This window comes from Eulemur rufifrons, chromosome 6 (genome assembly GCF_041146395.1).
Source record: "Eulemur rufifrons isolate Redbay chromosome 6, OSU_ERuf_1, whole genome shotgun sequence".
NCBI classification, from domain to species: domain Eukaryota; kingdom Metazoa; phylum Chordata; class Mammalia; order Primates; family Lemuridae; genus Eulemur; species Eulemur rufifrons.
This window is the reverse complement of record NC_090988.1, coordinates 60,946,136-60,966,772: the sequence shown is the minus strand read 5'-3', so window position 1 is coordinate 60,966,772 and position 20,637 is coordinate 60,946,136. Positions and strand designations below refer to the sequence as shown.

The 20,637-nt window shown below is 46.7% G+C and overlaps 2 protein-coding genes across 5 annotated transcripts in view; one reads left to right on the top strand and one right to left on the bottom strand.

Annotated features, from left to right (window-relative positions):
• Positions 1-2,886: 2,886 nt before the first annotated feature.
• ADM (adrenomedullin) lies at positions 2,887-5,101 on the bottom strand. The gene is made up of 5 exons (XM_069469561.1): positions 4,986-5,101; positions 4,420-4,538; positions 4,147-4,296; positions 3,659-3,928; positions 2,887-3,463 (listed from the first exon to the last, which is right to left on the bottom strand). The coding sequence occupies exons 2-5, from the start codon at positions 4,515-4,517 to the stop codon at positions 3,355-3,357; spliced, it is 627 nt and encodes a 208-aa protein (XP_069325662.1). The 5' UTR covers positions 4,518-4,538; positions 4,986-5,101; the 3' UTR covers positions 2,887-3,354.
• Positions 5,102-6,371: 1,270 nt separating this feature from the next.
• SBF2 (SET binding factor 2) overlaps positions 6,372-20,637 on the top strand; it is a 417,689-nt gene continuing 403,423 nt past the window's right edge. For 2 of the 4 annotated variants that reach the window (XM_069471157.1, XM_069471155.1), the window contains exon 1: positions 15,278-15,482. In XM_069471157.1, coding sequence (XP_069327258.1) covers positions 15,428-15,482 — 55 coding nt within the window. In that variant the 5' untranslated portion in view covers positions 15,278-15,427. Of the gene's footprint in view, positions 6,911-15,277; positions 15,483-20,637 lie in introns of those variants that run through there. The other 2 variants (XM_069471156.1, XM_069471158.1) reach the window with 2 other exon arrangements.

Below are 20,637 nucleotides of genomic sequence, written 5' to 3'. Positions count from 1 at the left end.
TTTCGGAACCACAGGTGTAAATCACCTATGCAAGCCATCCCTGTTTTAGAGGACATTTGGGGACATCTGGCTTGAGAACCAAAATGTTAAAATTATACCGCTTGACTTCTCATGTCTTCATAGCATCAAAATAGCCTGTAGCACTTGGGTGCAAATCCAGGCTCCATCGCTTATTATTCACTGTGTGACCTTGGCTAAGTTACTTTATGTCTCTGAGAGGTTCAGTTTCCTTATCTGCAAACAGAGATAATAACACCTACTTGACAAGGCTGTTGTAAGAATTAAATGAGATAAGGCATATAAAGTGGCTAGGAGAGTATCTGACACCAAGCAAGTGCTAAAAAAAGAATCGGTTTCCATTTTTCCCCATCGCTACCCTTCACCCTTAGCTGTTCAGCCAAGGTGTTGGGTTTTCAAGAAATTGCCTGATTACCCTGGCTTTGATTACAAATAGATGGTACCATTCCCACAGCCAGCAACAGTAGCTAAAGATAAAAGCTGTGAGTATTCCTCAGCTGTGGACAGGTCGAATCAGCTCACAAATGACTCATTGCTGTGATAAACGATGTGTTCTTGGCATCAAGAGGCCCTATCCTGATAAGCCTCAGCACCTTACAGAGAAGGGGTTTGATGGTGACCTTCAGTTAATCCTGAACTTGTAAGCAGTCTGGTCTTAGGAGGGTCTCTGTCTCCTCACACATCTCCAGTCACAGGACTTCCAGCAGGAAGGACTCCAACTAAGCAGCTGCCTCTTTCTTCTCAGAGCTGAACCATCTCCTTCTCTTGCCTTGGATTCCCTGAAGTCATAAGACTCCCTAAGCACAAGGCTAGATGCCCACTCCCTGCTTACAACAGCCCTAAGCTAGTGCCCAACCTGCCTTTGGCAGCTTTGTTTGTTGGCTGAAGCTCTGCCAGGGTGGTTTGGCTCGAGGGCTCTGTGACTATGGGACAAACCTTGGCTCAAGGAGTAGGGAGAATGTTTAATCTTGAGCCACTGTCTGCGAGTCTGCAAGTCTTTGCTACTCTCTGAGTTTCTGTAGCCCCTTCAGACCACTCAGAACCCACTCACTGGTACAGAAATTCCATGACTAGAATTTTTAGTCACTCTTTCATTCATACATTCCCTGTACCTTTTCAGTGCCTGGTACAGAGTTCCCTCTGAGTGAATATTTATTAAAAGGTCCTTGAGGAGAAGATAGTCTGTTGCTGCATTTGTAACCCCTTCAATTCTGGTGAACCTCACAAACTTGTTAATATCAAATAGAACAATGAACTGTATGAGGATTGACACTGCCAACAGCCAGGGGCCCAAAAGTGAAGCTTTGTATGATTTTAAAGAAATTCCATATGCTAGAGACTACTTTCTTTTAAATTGAAACTACTTCAGAATTAGATTGTCTCTGGACCCCAAACTTAGGGCCTATCTCTTCCAGCGTGTACACATGCTTCTTCCCTCTGAGGGGGCCTGTGTTATGCAATTGAGGCAAAAGCCTCAGGAGGAGGTAGGCCACCCCCAAAACATTTCTATTCTCCAAACTCACCTTCAGGTTTTCTTTACCAGGAAGGTTTCTGAGATCACCCAGAAGCACCAGCATTTCAGCCATGCTTTGAAGTGGAAGGGCCAGGGAAACTTTCTGGAAAGAACAAGCAGTTGTTCTCCATCTTAAGTCTTTAGGGTATTGGATGAAACAGATGGGGCAGGGAAATCAAAATCAGGGGTGCCTCTTGCATAGGCAGGTATACTCCTTCCCCTCCCCTCTCCTTCTGTTCGAACTATTTCCATGTTCCCTGCCCTTCTAGACACTCAGTCAATGGGGGCTTAGTGTCAGCATCTATCACCGGAACTAGGGTCACCTTCTAAGATGGTAAGGCATACAAAGAAAGCAAGGAGGAGGAAGGAAGGAGGGAGAGAAAGGAAGGCTGGAGAGAAGCGGAGAAAAAAATGAAAAAGGCTCGGGAAGGAGGAAGGAAGAGGTGAGTGGCAAGGGGAGGCGGAACAATGAAGGTCCCAGGCCGTCGGAGGCGCACGGTTCCGGCGGCACGTCCTTCCCGCCCGCCTCCGGCCAGCAGCTGCACGCTGCGCAGCGTGTGGGCGCTGAGTCACTGTCCCAGAACTGGGAGCCGCAGTGCAGGTCTGGGGGGAGGGGACCGGTCGTGGTTGGCATCTGCAAACTGTTTTTTTTCTTTCCTCTTTCATTAAGGCTGTGTGCTGACTCCCACGTAGGAGAACTTATTAAACCGCACGTACTGCCTGACGGCTCTGGGGCCCCCATCTGCGGCGGCAGGCAGGGGGCGCCACAGCCTCGCTTCTGAGCCCGCCGACTGTCTGGGAGCTCAGGCCGGGGGACGACTGGGCTTGTTGGCTGCCGGTTTCTCGAAGATGTCCGAACATTTTGCTTGAGCAGCTTCTAACTTTCACACCCGCGGTAGGCAGGGGAAACTCCTCACTTAAAAGGCCTCGGAGATCACCCCAACTCTCCGAGGCGCGCTTTCGCGCAGAGTTCCATGAGCAACTCTATAAATCTGGGATTCGGTTGCGCAACCCGCAGAGTCCAGCCTCGCTTCCCCACCAGGGCTCACCCTACTCCGCCCCGCCTGGCCGCCACGCGAGGCGGTGACCTAAGGGCGTCTCCGCGAAGTCCTGATTCGCACCCAGGACACGCGCTCTGAGCGCCCCACACGGAGTACAGAGCTCGTGACAGCTCAGCCCGCGCAGAGGGGCGCCAGCACGCGACAGCGCCGCCGACCCACTTTCCCAAGCCGGGTGGCGGGACCCCAAGGCTCCTGGGCGGGCCAGGAGCGGGGGTACCCTCCCTCCCTGGACGCGAGCACCGAGAATGAATCAGCATTGAGACAGTTTATTGGTCTGCTGTTCGCATATCATCACCCATTTTATGTAAATAGATTATACAGAGACACGGTGTTTCCTTCTTCCCCAGGAGATAATCAGTCTATCACGCGCGGGGCGCGCGCGCGCACACACATACACATACACACACACACACACACACACACCACGCAACAAGCGACGTTACACCTCGCTGAAACATTCACATCTTAAAATAGGGGGAGGACAATACAATTGGTTTAAAATGCCCTTAATACAATATATAACGTACAAAAATATCTCTATATTTGAAGTTACAAAAAAAAATCTTGACAGCAACAAACTTAAATATTGATAGTTACCTCTGTATGTACAACACACATTGCACTTTTCCTCTCTAGGTTTTGGAAAGTTCAAGTAATAGTGAGGCTTGCGCCCTGGTGGGGTGACACCCCGTGAGAAATCAGTTTGTGGGCGGGCACGGGAGTAGCTCAGACCCCTGCCCCGGAAGTCTCAGCATTTAATCCTCAGTTTCTCCTCTCTGTAAGCCTGGCAAACACTCCCTCGGATTCTTCTGCACCCCTGGGGCACCCGGGCCTAATGAGGGCGGAGGGAGCACTGCCTTGAGGAGGGGCCCCTGCAAAGCCAGACCTCGCCGCCGGACGGTGCCTCCCACACTCGGGGTCGCCGCAAGGCTGTCACTGCCCGGTCCCCATACGGCTCGGGAAGCCCTCCGTCTCGGCAGGCGCCAGCGGGATGCTTTCGAGACTATTTGCTGTTGCCACAGGCGCCTATATCCTACGGAGAGTGGCGAGGTGCACCCCAAAGGCTGGAGCCCCGCGTGCCTGTGGCTCGGAAGACAGAGTCCGATCCCGGCCGGCCTCTGGCAGGGAGCGCCTGCGCCGGCGGCCGTAGCCCTGGGGGCTGATCTTGCTCCTGGGGGCGACGCCGTCCTTGTCCTTGTCTGTGAACTGGTAGATCTGGTGTGCCAGCTTCTGCACTGTGCACGTTCCGAAGCGGCAGCCAAAGCTTCGGAGGCCCTGGAAGTTGTTCATGCTCTGGCGGTAGCGCTTGACTCGGATGCGGGCTGCGTCAGGACTGCTGCGGAGGAGAAGGAAGGCAACTTGAGACCCCATCAAGCAGGGCTTTGGCCCCAGTCATCAGGAACCAGAGCCATTCTAGGACCAGAGGGAGCTGGAAACTGCTCGCGCCATCCTAGTTGCCATCCAGTCCTGACTATCTCCAGGGCAGGACAGTGGAGGAGAGTTCCTCCCGCACAGCTCTCCCCTACCCGGGACTGTAGTACGGAGCATAATTACCTGTCCTGGGGGCTTCGAGAGACGCCCTTCATGTCCTGGGGCCGAATGAGAGTCTGGGCAGGCCCGGCCTTCACTTCAGCAAGCCCGGTGGGGTAGCTGCTGGACACCCGCAGTTCCCTCTTCCCACGACTTAGAGCCCATTTATTCCACCTGGAAAACACAAGCAGAGCGGATTCGCTTGCATCCAGGCGACATGCCGGCCAGCTGCTGCTCCCATTCACTTCTAACCCCTCCGGACCAACGGTCAGTTCCCCTTGCCTGCCAGGTACTCACTTCTTTCGGAACTCCGACGCCACATCTAGCCTCGCGGTGTCCGCGCCTAGGAAGGCGAGTGACCCCAGGTACATCAGGGCGACGGAAATCAGCTTCATCCCAGCGGCGATGCGCAGACCCTGGAAAAGGAAAAAAAGGAGCCAAGCGTGAGCACCCGGGCCAGCTGCACCGCCGGGCGGGGCAGGGAAGGCGGGCTGGGGCCTCGGTGCGGGCGAGCTTAGCCCGCGCTCTGCCTGTCTCAGACGCTTATCTCGCTCGGGCGCAGAGGAGGCGCCAGAGGCGTTTGCACCCGCCAGGCGGGTGACAGGCCCCAAGGGGAGACAGCTGCACAGCGCCAGGCTCCCAGAGGTTCCCTGTTCAACTTCTTGGAACTTGGCTGGCGGAGCAGAGGGGACTGGGTCTCTGGAGCTCCATCTGTGTGCATGAGCTGGGCCTGGGATGTGGGATGTACCCTTCAGAGGATCCCCCAAAGTGAGTTGTTCCCCTAACACAGCGCTCCCAGTTTCCGGCCTTGGCAACCCCCCCCCCCACCACCCCCTTCAACTTGCCGAGCCTGTAGCACCTACCTGCTGAGAAAGTGATCTGTTGAGTACTTGGAGGAGAAAGTCCGAGATGTCCCTCTGGCAGTGGCAAAAACCCCAAAGTCCAAGCCCTGCTGCGGTGAGACGCCAGAAGAGGCAGGGCTACAGCTGCTCTATCTAGTATCACCAAGAAACCACTGAGGGGCTAGTGCTGGTTCCTGCTCTTTATAAGAGCTCCGGGAGGCGGGGGCGGAGCCTGGGCTGCCCCGCCGCCCTCCCTTTCTTGGGCGCGCGCGCTTCTGCACTTGGGCGCGCGCATTGCTTGCCTATCCGGGTGGAGATGGGGGTAGGGATGGGGTTGGGGGTGGAGGTGAAGGTGGGGTCCCTCGTGCCCAGAGGGCTCAGAGATGGGCTCCAGGAGGTTGTGCAAGAACTGCCACAGCCCTAACTCTCTGGGCACAGGGTTCAGACAGTAAGCCGGGGCGAAGGAAGGCCAGTGCAACCTCTTGGGGTCCTTACCCAGGATCTATGCAGCCCGGAGTGCGGGGCCTCCTGGCAAAGAACAGCAAGAGCTCGCAGGGGACCGCACTGATGGCCGCAGCCCTGGACCTGGGGAGCTATGACCTCAAGTGGACCGCGCCCCCTGCCGGCTTGGCGTCTGACCTGGCCGCGACCCCAGACTCCCGCGGAGCCGCAGGGGCAGGGTACAGAGCCGAGGCGGAGGAGGGGGGCTCACCAGCTCCTTGAGAGCGGCCGAGACCCCGGGTTTCGGGATGAGCTAGTGAGATTTCACAATTGGGGCAAGGCTCAGAAAGGCTGAATTGAGAATCGGGATTTGGTGGGGGGAATTACCTCAAGTGTCAGAATTTACATGCCTATTTAGAAATACAGGAATAACCAAAATTAGGAAGAAATTTTTTTCATTTTCCCCCCTTGCAATCCAATTATGCCTTATAAGGTTATAACCTGAGAGTTTGCCTGGCTGCCTTTATTCATCCATTGTAAACGTGAGGATTGATTGCCAGGGAATACACTAATGCTTCACGTATGTTAATCGCTTCACAGTTTACGAAGCACAGCCACATCCCGATCTCCTTTCATCTTCACTCCAACCCTTGAGTTAGGTAAGGAAGGTAACATAACTTCGCTCGCTTCACCAAGTAGAAAATTGAAGTTCAGAGAGGAGAAGGATCTTGCCCAAAGTCACACTACAGGTAGGAAGCAGTAGAGTCCTGACTCGGCCAGACAAGCAGGCACAGCAGATTGGGGCGCGGCGTGGATTCTTCTAGGCTGGGGTCACCATCTCCTGAAGGGGGAGAGGAGAGTCCCAGCCCCCGCCCAAGGATTTGCGCCTGTTCACGATGAATCACTCCAAACATGTTTGTCACCTATTTGTGCTCTTCCCTCACTGCTTCTTGACTTCGCTTTCTTACTTCTCTTCTGGGGGCCAAACTGGGGAGGAAAGGCTCAGCGCCGCGGGGCTGCCTACTTCTTGCAAGTGGCTTTCTGGTGTCCTATCGCCTACTTTTCCACGCGAATGTCCTGAAGCCCAGCGACTAGACTGAGAGGCCACGGGTGCGAGACCACTGATTAGACTGGCTTCTAGTTCTCACCCCCTGGCAATTCGCTGTGTGAACGTGCAAAAGTCACGCTCCTTCTCAGTGTCCTGTCTAGAACCTGCCCCCAGCAGACCTCTCAGCTTCCTACCTGCTCTGCCATAATGATTCTGAGATCCAGCGCAAAGACTGCCCGGCGCTGGGGCGCGCGGACCTTGCCCACAGCTCCGTCTGGGCCGCACACTGCTGGCTCAGCCGCCTGTTGCCTCTCAGTACTGACGCGTGGACATTGCACCTGGGGAAGAAATGGCCGCGCCGAGGTTATTTATTCTGACGACTCTTCCCGGAGTAAGTCACCGGAGCGGACCTGAGTCCCAGCTGAGGGCGGGGGACAGATTCCTGGCCCTGGCTCTGGTAAGGGCTTGGGACGCTGAGGGTCAGAGTGGTGCAGCGTGGCGAACTGGCCTGGCTCGGGCCGCCCGGCTGGCCGCAGGGCAGTCACCGCAGTATACTGGGGCAGGTGGCTAGTCTGTCTGCACTGCAGACAGCAGGTATTACTGTGCGCCTGCTGTTTCCAGAAGCCTCCCTAGCCTATTGTTTTTCATGCTTGACTCGCGTTTCCCATCTCTTCGTTTCACTTTATCCCTACAGGTCAAGCTCCTCAAACCCATCCAGTACAGGACAGGTTGTCTGTAAGTCTCTCTGAGGATGCGACCTACTTGTCGCCAGCTTCCAGCTGGGTCTGCGCCAGGACAGGTTTTACTTTCATTTCCCCGGCGCGCGCCTTCGACTGCGGGGGAGGTCAAGGACAGCTGGCCGTCGGCACGCAGCCAGGGAAGATCTCGTGGTCTGGACTCGTTCCTTCCAATCTCCGCCAGTCCTGAGGGGTTCAGTCTGCGGAGAATTCTGCGGCTGTACCTCGTTGCCTCCTCACTGTATATTATACAGCAAAGTCCAGGATTCCTTGGGGGAAACAGCTCTCGCTTCGGGAACAGGATCGCGAGGCGTGCTCTTGGCTCAAACTTCTTTTTGAGCTGCAGGCGGCTTCAACAATGAAAGCAAACCAAGGAGTGGAGGGAGACTCAGTGGCTCGGCTCTGCCAGCCTCCAGTGCCTACGCCAGCTGTGTCGCGGCTGTGCCAGGATCCCACCTGAGAGCCTTGGCACGCGCCTTATCAGTCTGGGTGCACTTTGTCGCTCTGGCACTTAGAGGTCTGTCGCTTTAGAACCAAGCCAATTCTTTCTTAAAATTAAGTCCTGCCTGGATTGGCAGTGCAGAGGATTTTGCTAGAAAACCCGTATCTTGGAAAGTGTGTGTGTGTGTGTGTGTGTGTGTGCGCGCGCGCGCGCGAGCAGCAGGGGCCAAAGCGCTCCCCAACGCTTTGTGAAGTTTAAGTTGAAAAAAGATAAAGAATTTGCCAAATCTAGGTATCTATTTTTTTCTCATGAAATCTCGAGTTTGCTTACTTAATCATTGTTAAAGAAAAAAAAATCACTAGAATGCATTTTCGGTTCAATGGTCCTATCTAGAAGGAAACACCACAGCGGGAGTTCTGATCCTGGTGGTTTGTTAACATGCGCTCCATCCATTCAAGTTGCAGTGATTGTAGATTCACACTGAACATGGATAGTACAAGGAAGGAAGGAAGGAAGTGAAGGAAGAAACATCTTTAAAATCTCCCTGGCAAGAAAAGAGAAAGAAAAAAAGAAAAGAAATCCTGGTTAATAAAGATCTACTTTTTTTGTACCCAGGAATTTAAGAAGTCAGATTATAAATAAACCCCCATTGTAATAAATGTATATATTCTCATATCATATATACAGATACAAGTACACATATGCTACAGGCTTGTTGCATAACAGTGTCTCAACTTCTTCACATTCCAGTTGAATGATTTTTAGGCCCTAAATCCAAGCCTTACTCTTAGTAATGTTTGGAGTTTTAAAAAAATGTGTGATGGTGGTTTTTCAGCTAATGCTATGGACACAGTTCCTAAAGCCAGGGTGACTACATTCAGGTCTTTCAGAAAAGCAATGAGAAATAATAAAGAATATTAATTATATTAATGATCTAAGAATAATTAAAATGCAAGTAGGAAGTGCATTGCATAATTATCTCAGATGCATCTTTTTTCAAACAGGTAATTTTACAATAAATTTTATTATTTATATAGTTCAAAATGCCTGTTAAGCTGAGGGCTTGTTTACAGAGTTCGCTTGAAAACAACGTTCAAGATGCATCCTGGAGTCATAACACAAAGTGGTTTAGAGAAAGGATACAATCAACCTTGCAGATTAGGTCACTCATGGGAGAAGTAAAACAGGATACAAAGCCCAGTGTACTTTTTTGGGATCTGTGACTTCTCTAAGGAGCTAATAAAAATATAGATACTTTCCAGAAAAATGAACATGTAAATAAACCAATTAAAGCAGAAAATAGACATACAGTTTCAGGAGGTTCACCAAGGTAAAAACCCTGGTACAGAATAAAAAGTACTATTTCTGTGTTTTTAATTTCTGTCTGGTTTGGAGTAGTCGGGGCAGGAAAGACAGTTAACCTCTCTGTTTAGGGCATAATATTTTCCGGAGTGTCAGCATAAAGAAAAGTAATACTTTTGCTGCTTCATTTTTGTTCTCCTACACAAAACAGACAGAAACAGTTAGTCTTTATACATGATAAAGCCAGAAGGCAAATATTCCTGATGCTTAAAGAAGGTAAATTGCTGCAGGACAAATGAAAGAGAAGACAGAGAAAGTGGTAAACATAAAAGAAGCTTGTTATATTAACAGCTATAATAGAACAGGATGAAATGACTTCAAGAGAAATTTACTACTGATGGCACAATGCATGACATTAATGAATGGGTGATACAAGTGATGATTAGACCTTTTGGGGTCATCCCTAACCAAAGAGAATGGTGTTAATGAGAGCAACCATGATGCTACCTGCCTCTAGGTGAGCATTCTGTACTATTTGATTAGAAGAACCACTGAAATGAAGCAATTCTTATATATGGGATTGCATGATTTGAAAGTGTATTCGTTCCTTCAACAACTATTTACTGATCATGTATTATGTCCCCAGCACTAAGTTCTAAACATAAAATGATCATCAGTGCAATCATCATTCTTGCCCTCAGCAAGCTTACAGCCTAGTAGGGTAGCCAGATGTAAACAAATCCTCAAGGGAATAAATATATGATTATAAATTGTGGTAAGTGTTGTGAAGGAAAAGCTAGACTAGGGGGAATCTAATGTTCCAAATGGAGGAGACAACATGTGCAAAGCTTTTGAGATGTGGAAGAACTTGACACATTAGAGAAAATGAAAAGAGGCCAGTTTGGTTGGAATATATTGAGTGAGGGAGAAGAATGGCATGAAATGAGATTAAAGAGGTCATCAAGGTCAGAATAAATAGACACTTTGAGACATATTGAAGATTATGCACTTTATTCCTGGCGACATGGGAAGCTATTGGTTTGAAGACAACAAAGACATGATTTGATATATTTATACATTTACTTAAAGGATCATTTTGGCTATTACATGTGGTGGATAGATGAGAGAGGAGCAAGAAGGGAAGCAGTGCAGTGGTGGAAACCTGGAGAGACTGGAGAGTTTCTAGTCCTCCCATAATCTCTCTTACACTTCCCCCCCACCACACACATACACATAATCTCTTCACCCTAAATTGCACCAACGGACATGTACCCATGAACCTGGGTCAGTTCAAAGGGCCTGCACTCAGGAGGGTCTACTGGTTTGATGATCTGCTGAAGCTCTCTTGAAATTCTTAATAATTTTTGAACAGGAGGTACTACATTTTCATTTTGCACTGGGCTCCACAAATTATGTAGCCAGTCCTGCTCACTAAACATGCAATCTAAGTAAAAACAGCCTTACAAACTCTCACAGTACCTATTTATACTGTAGCTGCTAATGTCAGAGATACTTCAAGTGAGTGTCAAGATTCAACTATAAGATTTCATCACACAGGTGAAAGCAGGACACTTTCCACCAGCCATCTCTGAAGCCTCTTCCCTATACCCCAAACACACACTCAAGGTAGAAATAGTGTGTTTGCTATACAAATTTAATTTTTTTTTTTTTTTTTTTTGAGACAGAGTCTCACTCTGTTGCCCAGGCTAGAGTGAGTGCCGTGGTGTCAGCCTAGCTCACAGCAACCTCAAACTCCTGGGCTCAAGCGATCCTCCTGTCTCAGCCTCCCGAGTAGCTGGGACTACAGGCATGCACCACCATGCCCGGCTAATTTTTTCTATATATATTTTTTTAGCTGTCCATATAATTTCTTTCTATTTTTTTTTAGTAGAGATGGGGTCTCGCTCTTGCTCAGGCTGGTCTCGAACTCCTGAGCTCAAACGATCTGCCCACCTCGGCCTCCCAGAGTGCTAGGATTACAGGCATGAGCCACCGCGCCCGGCCTACAAATTTAATTTTAAGACAGGTTCAATAGCTTGCTTACTCTCCTTAAGTTTTACCTATATAGAAAGCCTGGAACTACCGATGTAGCTGGGAGACCAGTTAGGAATCTATTGCAATAATCAAAGTAGGAGGTGATAATGGCTCAGACTAGTGGGGTGGCAGTGAGGGTGAGAGAAGTGGACATATTTGAGAAATAGGAACAATAGGACTGAATGATGAATGCGGGGCTAAGAGGCAGCTGTCAAGGATAACAATCATTAAGTTCCTTGCTTAGGCAACTGAGTGGTTGATGATGTAGCAATGAATCAGGGAATTTTCCACCACAGCTGCTTTGTCTCCTTTGTTATGGGTTGGTAGAGACAATGTGAAGAGGCCCTTGCCCTGCCTGTGGATGTTTGGTTAAGTCTAACTCTCATACTGCCTCCTTGAACTATAGTGGCTAACCACAGCAAGCACTTGAAATGACTGTACACATCAACCACTTACCCCACAATAGCCCACTAGGGGCAACCGCTGATAAGCCTTGCTCACTGGTAATCAGCTCCATTTTGTCTTCTAAAGCAAAAAAGACAGGCATCTGCTAGGTGCCTAGGTACACATCATTACTATGTTACATACTCTTCCTTGCTTCCTGCTCCTGCCAGGCTTCAGAAAAACAAATCTGGCCGTGCTTTATTCCCTCTCTCTTCGGTGAAAGGTGAAGGTGATTATCTTAGGAGATGGTCTGGCCTTCAGCCAACTTCAATAATCAGGCTGCCTCATCAGGGCTTATCAATTTCAGCAGGCTGGCAGCTGTTGGCTGAGAAGCAAAGCACAGTTTCAGTGCATGCACAATATGTTCTTGTATATATACAAACATGCAGTGCCTTTCTACATATACCTGGGATATGTCAAAATCATTATATGACAATATGCCCATTTGCAAATGAACTGGCAGTCTACTTATGACCTTAACAGATGGAATACGCCTAAAAGCAGAAAGTATTTGATTCTAGCTTAAAAACAACTAAACTTTGATTAAAAAAAAAAAGTTAAAATAATTTAAACCAACACTTGCAAGTGAAATAAAAATCAACACATTTAAAAAGTATCATAAAATGGGACCTCTACCACTACAAAATTAACTCAAAATGGATCAAAGACCTAAATATTAATAGAAGAGCTAAAACTATGCAACTATTAGAAGAAAACATGAGTAAATCTTCATGACCTTGAATTTGGCAATGGATTCTTAGATGTGACATTAAAAGCATAGGAAACAAACTAAAAAATTAGACTTCATCAAAACTTTTGTAAGGCCAAGGCCATTATCAAGAAAATGAAAAGACAACCTATAGAGTGAGAAAATGTCTGCAAATCACAGATCTGATAAGGACTAGTATCTGGAATAAAGAACCCTTACAACTCACCAACAAAAAGACAAATAATTAAAAAATGGGCAAGGAACAAAAAACAATGGTGATCTAGCACCCCTCATATTGTCCTGGATACAGCTTGCACCCATCCTTTAAAGTGAGGTATCACGGGAATGGAAAAATAAGTACCACATGTACTTGCCATTAAATTGGTACTAACTGATCAACACTAAGGTGCTCACATGGTAGTAATATTCATTGAGTGTTGGTCAGGTGGCAGAGTGGGGGTTGGGTAAACTCACAACTAATGGATGCGGTGCACACTGTATGGGGGAAGGGCACCTCTCTAGCCCTGGCTTGGGTGAGGCAAAGTCATTACCTGTAACCAAAATGTTGTACCCCTATAATATCCTGAAATAAAAAATAAATAAAAATAAAAAATAAAAATGGGCAAAGGACTTGAATAGACATTTCTCCAAAGAAGATTTAGAAGTGGCCAATAAACACATGAAAAGATGCTCAACATCATTAGTTATTAGGGAAATATAAATTAGGACTACAATGCAATATCACTAAAGTATTTATTTGTTTTATTAAGCAAAAACAACAGGAAAACAAGTGTTGACCAAGATGTAGAGAAATCAGAACTCTTGCACACTGCAAGAATGTAAAATCATGCAGCCACCGCAGAAAACCGTTCAGTGGCTCCTCAAAAAGTTAAACATAGAATTATCATATGATCCACTCATTCTACTCTTAGGAATATACCCCAAAGAATTAAAAACTGGTACTCAAACAAATATGTGTACATGTATGTCCATAGCAGCACCATTCACAATGCCAAAAGGTAGAAACAATCCAAATGTCCATCAATAGCTAAACAAAATATGGTATACACATACAATGGAATATTATTCAGCCATAAAAAACAATGGAGTACTGATACTTCAACCTGATGCTACAAATTGTACTGAGGCTACAACATGTGTGAAAGTTGAAAGCAATATATTAAGCGAAAAAACCCTGACACAAAAAGTCACATATTGTATGATTCCATTTTTCTGAAATATCCATAATAGGCAAATCCATAGGGACAGAAAGCAAATTGGTAGTTGCCAGGGCCTGGGGAAGGGAGGAATGGGGATGACTGCTTAACGGTTGTTGGGTTCTTTTTGGGTGATGAAAATGTTTTGTAACTAGATATACGTGGTAGTTGTACAACATTGTGAATGTACTTAATGCCATTTTAAATACATTCTAAAATGGTTAATTTTATGATATGTAAATTCTACCCCAATTTTTTTAAAAAAAGTAAAATCAGGAAGGAATATAATAGCTGCCTTCAAAATCCAAAGGGCTGTGTCATACAAAAGTGGATTTTATATTTTCTGGATAGTTCCAGAGAGCAGAATCAGGGGAATTTACAGGACAACTCTGACATAATAAGGAAGAACTTTCCAACAATGGGGCTGTTTAATCCAGCCTCCCAAGGAAGTAAGATTACTCTTTACCGAAAGTGATCAAGTTGGATGATGAGTTCTCAGGGAAGTTACAGAGAGATTTCTACATGGGGTATGGTTGAGGTGGTTTTTTTTTTTTTTTTTTTTTTGGTTTAATTATTTTAGAGATCAATCTATCTTCCCTCCACCCCTGCAATTTTTAAGCTGTTTCAGTTTGATCATTATCAATTTACAGAAGTCCTAAAGTTAAAGTATTTCTTCAGTTTCATTTCCTCCAGTGCAGCCCAACCCTTTCAATCTGTAAATGAAGAGTGTGGCACAGAAAGGAGAAATAGTCAATTACAGTATAGTAAATCTTCAGGAGCTGAGATGGCAATCCTTTGGACTCTCAGTTCAGAGTTGGAGCCATTGCAGATTCGTGCTGGTAGTTGGGGGGAAAATCGCTCACTTACTCATTAAAAACATTCGTTAAGCACCTACTACATTCTAGACACTTTGCTAAGAGCTCTTATAACGTTAAGGATCAAACCCTCAGTTAATGGTGAGCAGTGATAAGCAACCACGAAGATAACTTCCAAACCATGGAGATTTCCAAATCTCTGCTTTACCACGTGTACATATTCTACTATTAAAACTTCATTTTTATTAACAAATGACACAATAAGCTCATCTGAGTGTTGCACCAGCCAAATTCTAAACGATCAACAGGAGGTTCAACAGAAATGCAAGAGATTTAGATAATCCCGAGACTGGATGATAAGATCCACTAATTCATTTTATTTCGTGTTTGAGCAGGGAAGTTGGAAGTTATCACCTGCTCTGGCTGCAAGAGCGCTGGGACCGCTGCAAGGGAAGCAAGGCGAGGCGGGCGGGGCTCCCCAGGGAGAGACCAGCCCAGTTCAGGAGGATCCCGGGGATGCCGCGTTCCTCGGTGGAATCTGGCTCCCCCGGGCTCCGGGGGAAGCCCAGGCCGACCGCCCCCGGCCCACCCAGCATTGAAACCCGAGACGCCTTTGAGGATTGCGCAAAAGCCTCTCCCTCCCCCGCCTGCTTGGTGGCATGTTTCTAAAATTCCCATCTGCACAACATAAACAGGAAACGTGCAGCAAAAGCCCTGGCGGTGCAAATTCCTTGGTTCCAGCCGAGGGCGGGAGAATCTCATCTTTGGTGGTGGTGGTCAGCAGGCGAAACAGCAAACTTTCTAAGTGACCCTTCAACTCTCCTTGTCCATTCTCTTAAATCCAAAAGGAAAGAATAGTGAAGGCGGAAGGAAGGATCCCTACTTTAGGAAAAATAGGGAGAGAGAGGGAGGCCGTGAAGGGGCAGCCAGGCCTCAAAGTGAACCACCTCCAGCGGCTGCGGTGGTGGCGCGTGGCAGGAACACGACCAGCCGCTCACTTCACAAGCCCGGCAAGTCCTAGCCTCCCGCCCAGGGTGGGGGTGGGCTTGCCGCCCCGGCTCAGGGCCACCGAGCCAGCGCGGGTGGGGGCGGGGAGGAGCGGGCTCAAGACGCCGCGCAGGCGCAGAGCGCACCTCGGTTGTCAAACATGGCTGAAGTGCCGCCGCTGCCGCTACTGCTGCTGCAGGGAAAATGCTGAGCCCTCCCGGGCCGGGTGGGCGGCGGCGGCGAGGGCGGCGACGGGGACCCGCTTCCCGGGCGCGGCGGTGGCGGCCATGGCCCGGCTGGCCGACTACTTCATTGTGGTAGGCTACGACCACGAGAAGCCAGGTAAGGGTGTGGGGCGGGCGCCGCCCCCGGCTCCCCGCCCCCGCCCCCCGGCCACTGTCCAGTGGGCTCAGCGGGGCCGGGCGTCGGGGCCGGGAGGCGGGGAGGGCCGGGCCGGGCCGCAGAAGAGCCGGCGGTCGGCGTCCGGCCTTCTTGGCGGGGTTGAGCCTCGTGGTGGGCGTGAGGGACCAATACGACGGGAGGGAGGGGGAAAAAGCCGCGTCTGCCCAGGCCCTGGGCGGGCCACCTGGGCCAGCCGACGGCGAGTCTGGCTTCCGCGACCCTGTCTCTGGAGACGGCCGGGTACCAGGGGCAGTGCCCTGCGTTTGGGCCCAGGACCGCAGGGCTGGGAGGGCGGGAGCCAACTGTGCTAAGTTCCTCGGGGATAAACTTCTGCCCTGCATCCTGAGTGAGTAACGAGTGACGCAGGGGGCTGTCCTCTCTGAAAGGAAGTGCTGAGAGTCCAGTGCTACCTCACCCTCACGCCGTTGGGGGCCTAGTGACCGCCCCAATGAATGCGTGGTACCGGGGAAGGGGAAAGGATTCTTTGCACTTTTAAACATTTCTAGGAAATGCTCCCTGGTCTTTCAGTACAAATGTGACAGGCATTTCAGAAAGACATGAATGTCTTTTAAGTAAGGACAGCCAGCTGACCGCTGAAGATGATCTTGTTTCACTTTAATGTGTGTTTTAATTGTTTTTTTCATTCGTTACAAAATTTTCTCCGTGAGGAACAGTTTGGCAAACGGATTGCATTTTACAGTCTGATGGATGGACTTCCACAACTTAAGAATTCTGGGTTTAGACACGTTTATTTTTGTGTTTGTATTCTTCTGTAGACTATATAGCTAAGCATAATGTAGCAAATTGATTTGGGGAAGCACTTTTTAAAAAATTTAGCCATAAGAAGTCTCAGAGAACAAGAGGAAGCACTTCTATTTCAGGGCAATTCTAGTCTCACATTTGCAAGGAATTTTAGATATCAGCTCTACAGCCCCCTTCATTTTTCAGAGAAGATGCTGAGATTGTGTTTCGCTGGGGTAGTAGCCATTGGTAGCATCAGAATACCATTGTTCTACCCACTCTTGGTCCACTGCCTTTCATTATTCCTCTCCTGAGAACTCTCTCCTTTAGTGGTGACCTTTCATATTCTTTTATTGCTCACCACTCATGACCTGATTGAGGTCAGTTGTTAAGAGAAGGGGTGGAGCTTTATTTAAAGTATCTTCTGGCAGCAGGATTTTGTATTATTTCCTAGTAATTTTGCATAGTCTGATGTCCCTTTCCTACCAAGATTAAGTGTGGTGAATCACAGCTTTTTTTTTTAAACCTTGTTTAGTTTTTGTTTTTTTGAGACAGGGTCTCTTTTTGTCACCTAGGCTAGAGTGTAGTGGCATCATCATAGCTCACAGCAACCTCAAACTCCTGGGCTCAAGTGATTCTCCTGTGTCAGCCTCCAGAGTAACTGGGACTATAGGCATGCACCACCTAATTTTTCTTTTTCTTTCTTTCTTTTTTCTTTTCTTTTCTTTTTTTTTTTTTTGGTAGAGACAGGGTCTTGCTCTTGCTCTTGCTCAGGCTGGTTTCAAACTCCTGGCCTTAAGCAGTCCTCCCGCCTCAGCTCCCGGAGTGCTAGGATTACAGACATGAGCTGCTGGGCCCTGCCCCTTGTTTAGTTTTTAAGGACATTGTCCTTCTTCCCACACTTCTAAACAATTTTGAAATAGTAACAAACTTGCAGAAAAGTTGCAAGTATGGTACAAAGAATTCCCCCTCAACAACAGTTTCAGAGGAAGCTGCTGACCTGATGCCCTATCACCCCAGAATGCTTTAGTGTGCATTTTTTTTTACAAACAAGAATATTCCTCTACATATTCAGAGTACAATCATCAAAATAGGAAATTAACACTGATACAGTACTCCATCTAGTTCTCAGACTGGTTCAAATTTTGTTGATTATGCTATTTATCTCTTTACTGGCAAAAGGATCCAGTTCGGAAGTATGTATTGCATTCATTTGTTATGTCTCTTTAGTCTCCTTCAGTTTGGAATAGTTCCTTCATCTTCTTTCATGACCTTGACACTTTTTACAATTACAGGTCATTTATTTTGCAGAATGTCCCTTAATTTGGGATTTGTCTGTTCTCTCATGATTAGATACATACAGGTTATGTACTTGGGCAGGGAATATCACAGAACTGATGATCATTGCATCCTGTCAGGTGGTGTACAAGTTTACTTTGTCCCATTACTGGTAATTTTCACTTTGATTACTTGATATAAGCGATGTCTGCCAGGCTTCTCTACTATAAAGTTAATACTTAATTGTTTTTGTGAGGAGTACTTTGAAACTATGTGAACATCATGTTCCTCACCAAACTCTTAATGTAGTCATTTATTCATTAACATCTACATAGATTCATGGTTTTCTGTTTTTTTAGTGGATTATATTCTGTTACTATTTGTCTCAAATCTGTTCCAGCTGCTATAACAAAAGTACCTCAAACTGGGTGGCTTATAAACAATAGAAATTTATTTCTCACAGTTCTAGAGGCTGGAAGTCCAAGATTAAGGCTGGGACAGATTGGGTTAGGTCTAGTGAGGGCCTGCTGCCTCACAACCATGTTCTCACTTTAACCTCACATGCCTGAGGGGCAAATGAGCTCTCTTGGGTCTCTTTAATAAGGGAATTAATCCCATTAATGAGGGGGTCCATCCCCATGACCTAATCACCTCCCAAAGGCCCCCACCTCCTAATATCATTACCTTGGGCGTTAGGATTTTAATGATGAATTTTGAGAAGGGACACAAACATTCAGACCATAGCACTATTTATTTTGATATTCAAATTGTTCTTCATTTGGCTAATGAGAGCTATTCAAGCTGGCGTCTATTCTCTTACAACATGTCCCCATTATTCTTTGAGAATGTCTTTTTACTTTTTGGCACTACAGGCAGGAGAAGCACAAGAAGGTGTTCCCAGCTTGTCTTGTACTTTCCCTGCATTGGTTCTGGAATCAGACCTTTCTCTAGGGATCCCTGGTTCCTTTTAGTGGAGAATGACATTTAGAAGCTAAGATCTCAGTGCTAATGTATTTCTTGCTGGTGGGTTGTTACTACAAGGCCCTCCTAATGGTTGGAGCTGGGGAATATACGTATGTATATACATATACATTGACGTCTATATTTATTTTATTATCTATGTGTATTGAAAACTATGAATTCACACACTGATAGCCCCCTATTTAAGTCAGATAATCCAGGGTCCATTCTCATTTTCTCCTTTTTCATATTGTTGTGTTCTCTGACAGCGAGAAATCTGGTTTCCATTATCCGTAATGTATTTACTTATTTATTCAGTCTCCCATCTTCACCACTCACTCTCTCCTTGCTGGGGCTTAGTTTCTTCATTCCATCTCTCCCATCCCTCTATCCCTGTCAGGATCTAAGAGTCCATACCAGGATGCCTCAATACAGTGACACTCTCCCTAACTTGCTCTGACTCCGCATACTGATCTCCCCACTGTCTACAGACACATTTCTCACCACACTCAGGCTCTGATACCCCACAGTGGGCTGCTTCCATTGGAAGACGTCTTCCTCACTCTGCACGCCAGTACCCTCTGCCAGTTTGCGCCTCCTGCCTTGACTCTCAGGCTCTGACTCAACACATTTGGCCATTTCCCTACCACATGGATTCCCTTCTTGGCTCACTAGGGCTTCCGCAAGCCTCGCCTCCACTCCAGGGCTACTGTGACAACTGCCCTTCCAACAGCAAGTAAAGGGAAGACTTTTTTTTTTAAGTAACAAAATCCAAAAGCTTGTATAATTGGAGAATGTCAATAGTGAAATACATAATTTTTTTAACTTGGGATAATTTTTGTTTAGTCATGTTTATTGAAGTATAATTTACACACTGTAAAATTTACTCTTTTAAGTGAACATTTCAATGAATTTTGACAAATATATGTATTAGGATAGCCACTATGGCAGTTAAGGTACAGATAAGACCAGGTGCGGTGGCTAACACCTGTAGTCCTAGCACTCTGGGAGGTGAAGGTGAGAGGATTGCTTGAGGTCAGGAGTTTGTGACCAGCCTAAGCAAGACCCCATCTCTACAAAAAATAGAAAAATTAACTGGGCGTGGTGGTGTGCGTCTGTTGTTCCAGCTTCTCAGGAGGCTGAGGCAGGAGGATTGCTTGAGCCCAGGAGTTTGAGGCTCAAGAGATCCTTAAGCCTCAAACTTGTTTAACGTTTTCTCCAAAAAATTCTCTCATGCCCCTTTGCAGTCAGTTCCCTCTCAAGCCTCTGGCAATCACTGATCTGTTTGCAGTCTGTTTTTGTCTTTTCTAGAATGTCATATAAATAGAATTGTACAGTTTTTAATGTCTGGCTTTTTTCACATAGAATCATGCAGTTGAGATTCATCCATGTTTTATTTGTTGGCAGTTGTTCCTTTTTATTGCTGAGTATAATACAATTTGTTTATCCATTCACCAGTTGGTGGACATTTGAGTTTCCAGTTTTGGGCTATTATGAACAAAGTTGTTCTGAACAGTTGCGTACAGATCTTTGAATGTTCTTATGTTCATATGTTTTCATTTCTCTTGAGTAAGTACTTAGGAGAAGAATTGCTGGGTCATGATAAGGGTCTGTTTCTATGAAACTGCCAAACTGTTTCCAAATTGGCTGTGCCATTTTATGTTCTCTGCAGCCATGTATGACAGTTTCAGTTCATCTTTTATTTTTAGAACTCTAGTTCCCCTCAGCCTTATTGAAGTATAATTGACAAATAAAAATTGTATGTATTTATGGTGTACAGCATGATTTGATACATGTGTACATTGTGGGATAATTACCACAATCAAGCTAATTAACACATGTATAACTTATAGTTACTTTTTGTGCGTGTGCGTGGTGAGGACATTTTAGATCTCTCTTAGGAGATTTCAAGTATACAATACAATATTTATTTAAAAATTAAAAATTAAGCTATTCCAGTGGATATGTAGTGGTATCTCATTGTGTTTTCAATTTGCATTTTCCTGGTGACTAATGATGTTAAACACCTTTTCATGTGCATGTTACCATTTGTATATTTTTTGTAAAGTGATCAAATTTTTGTCTTTCTAAAATTGAATTGTTTGACTTATTATTG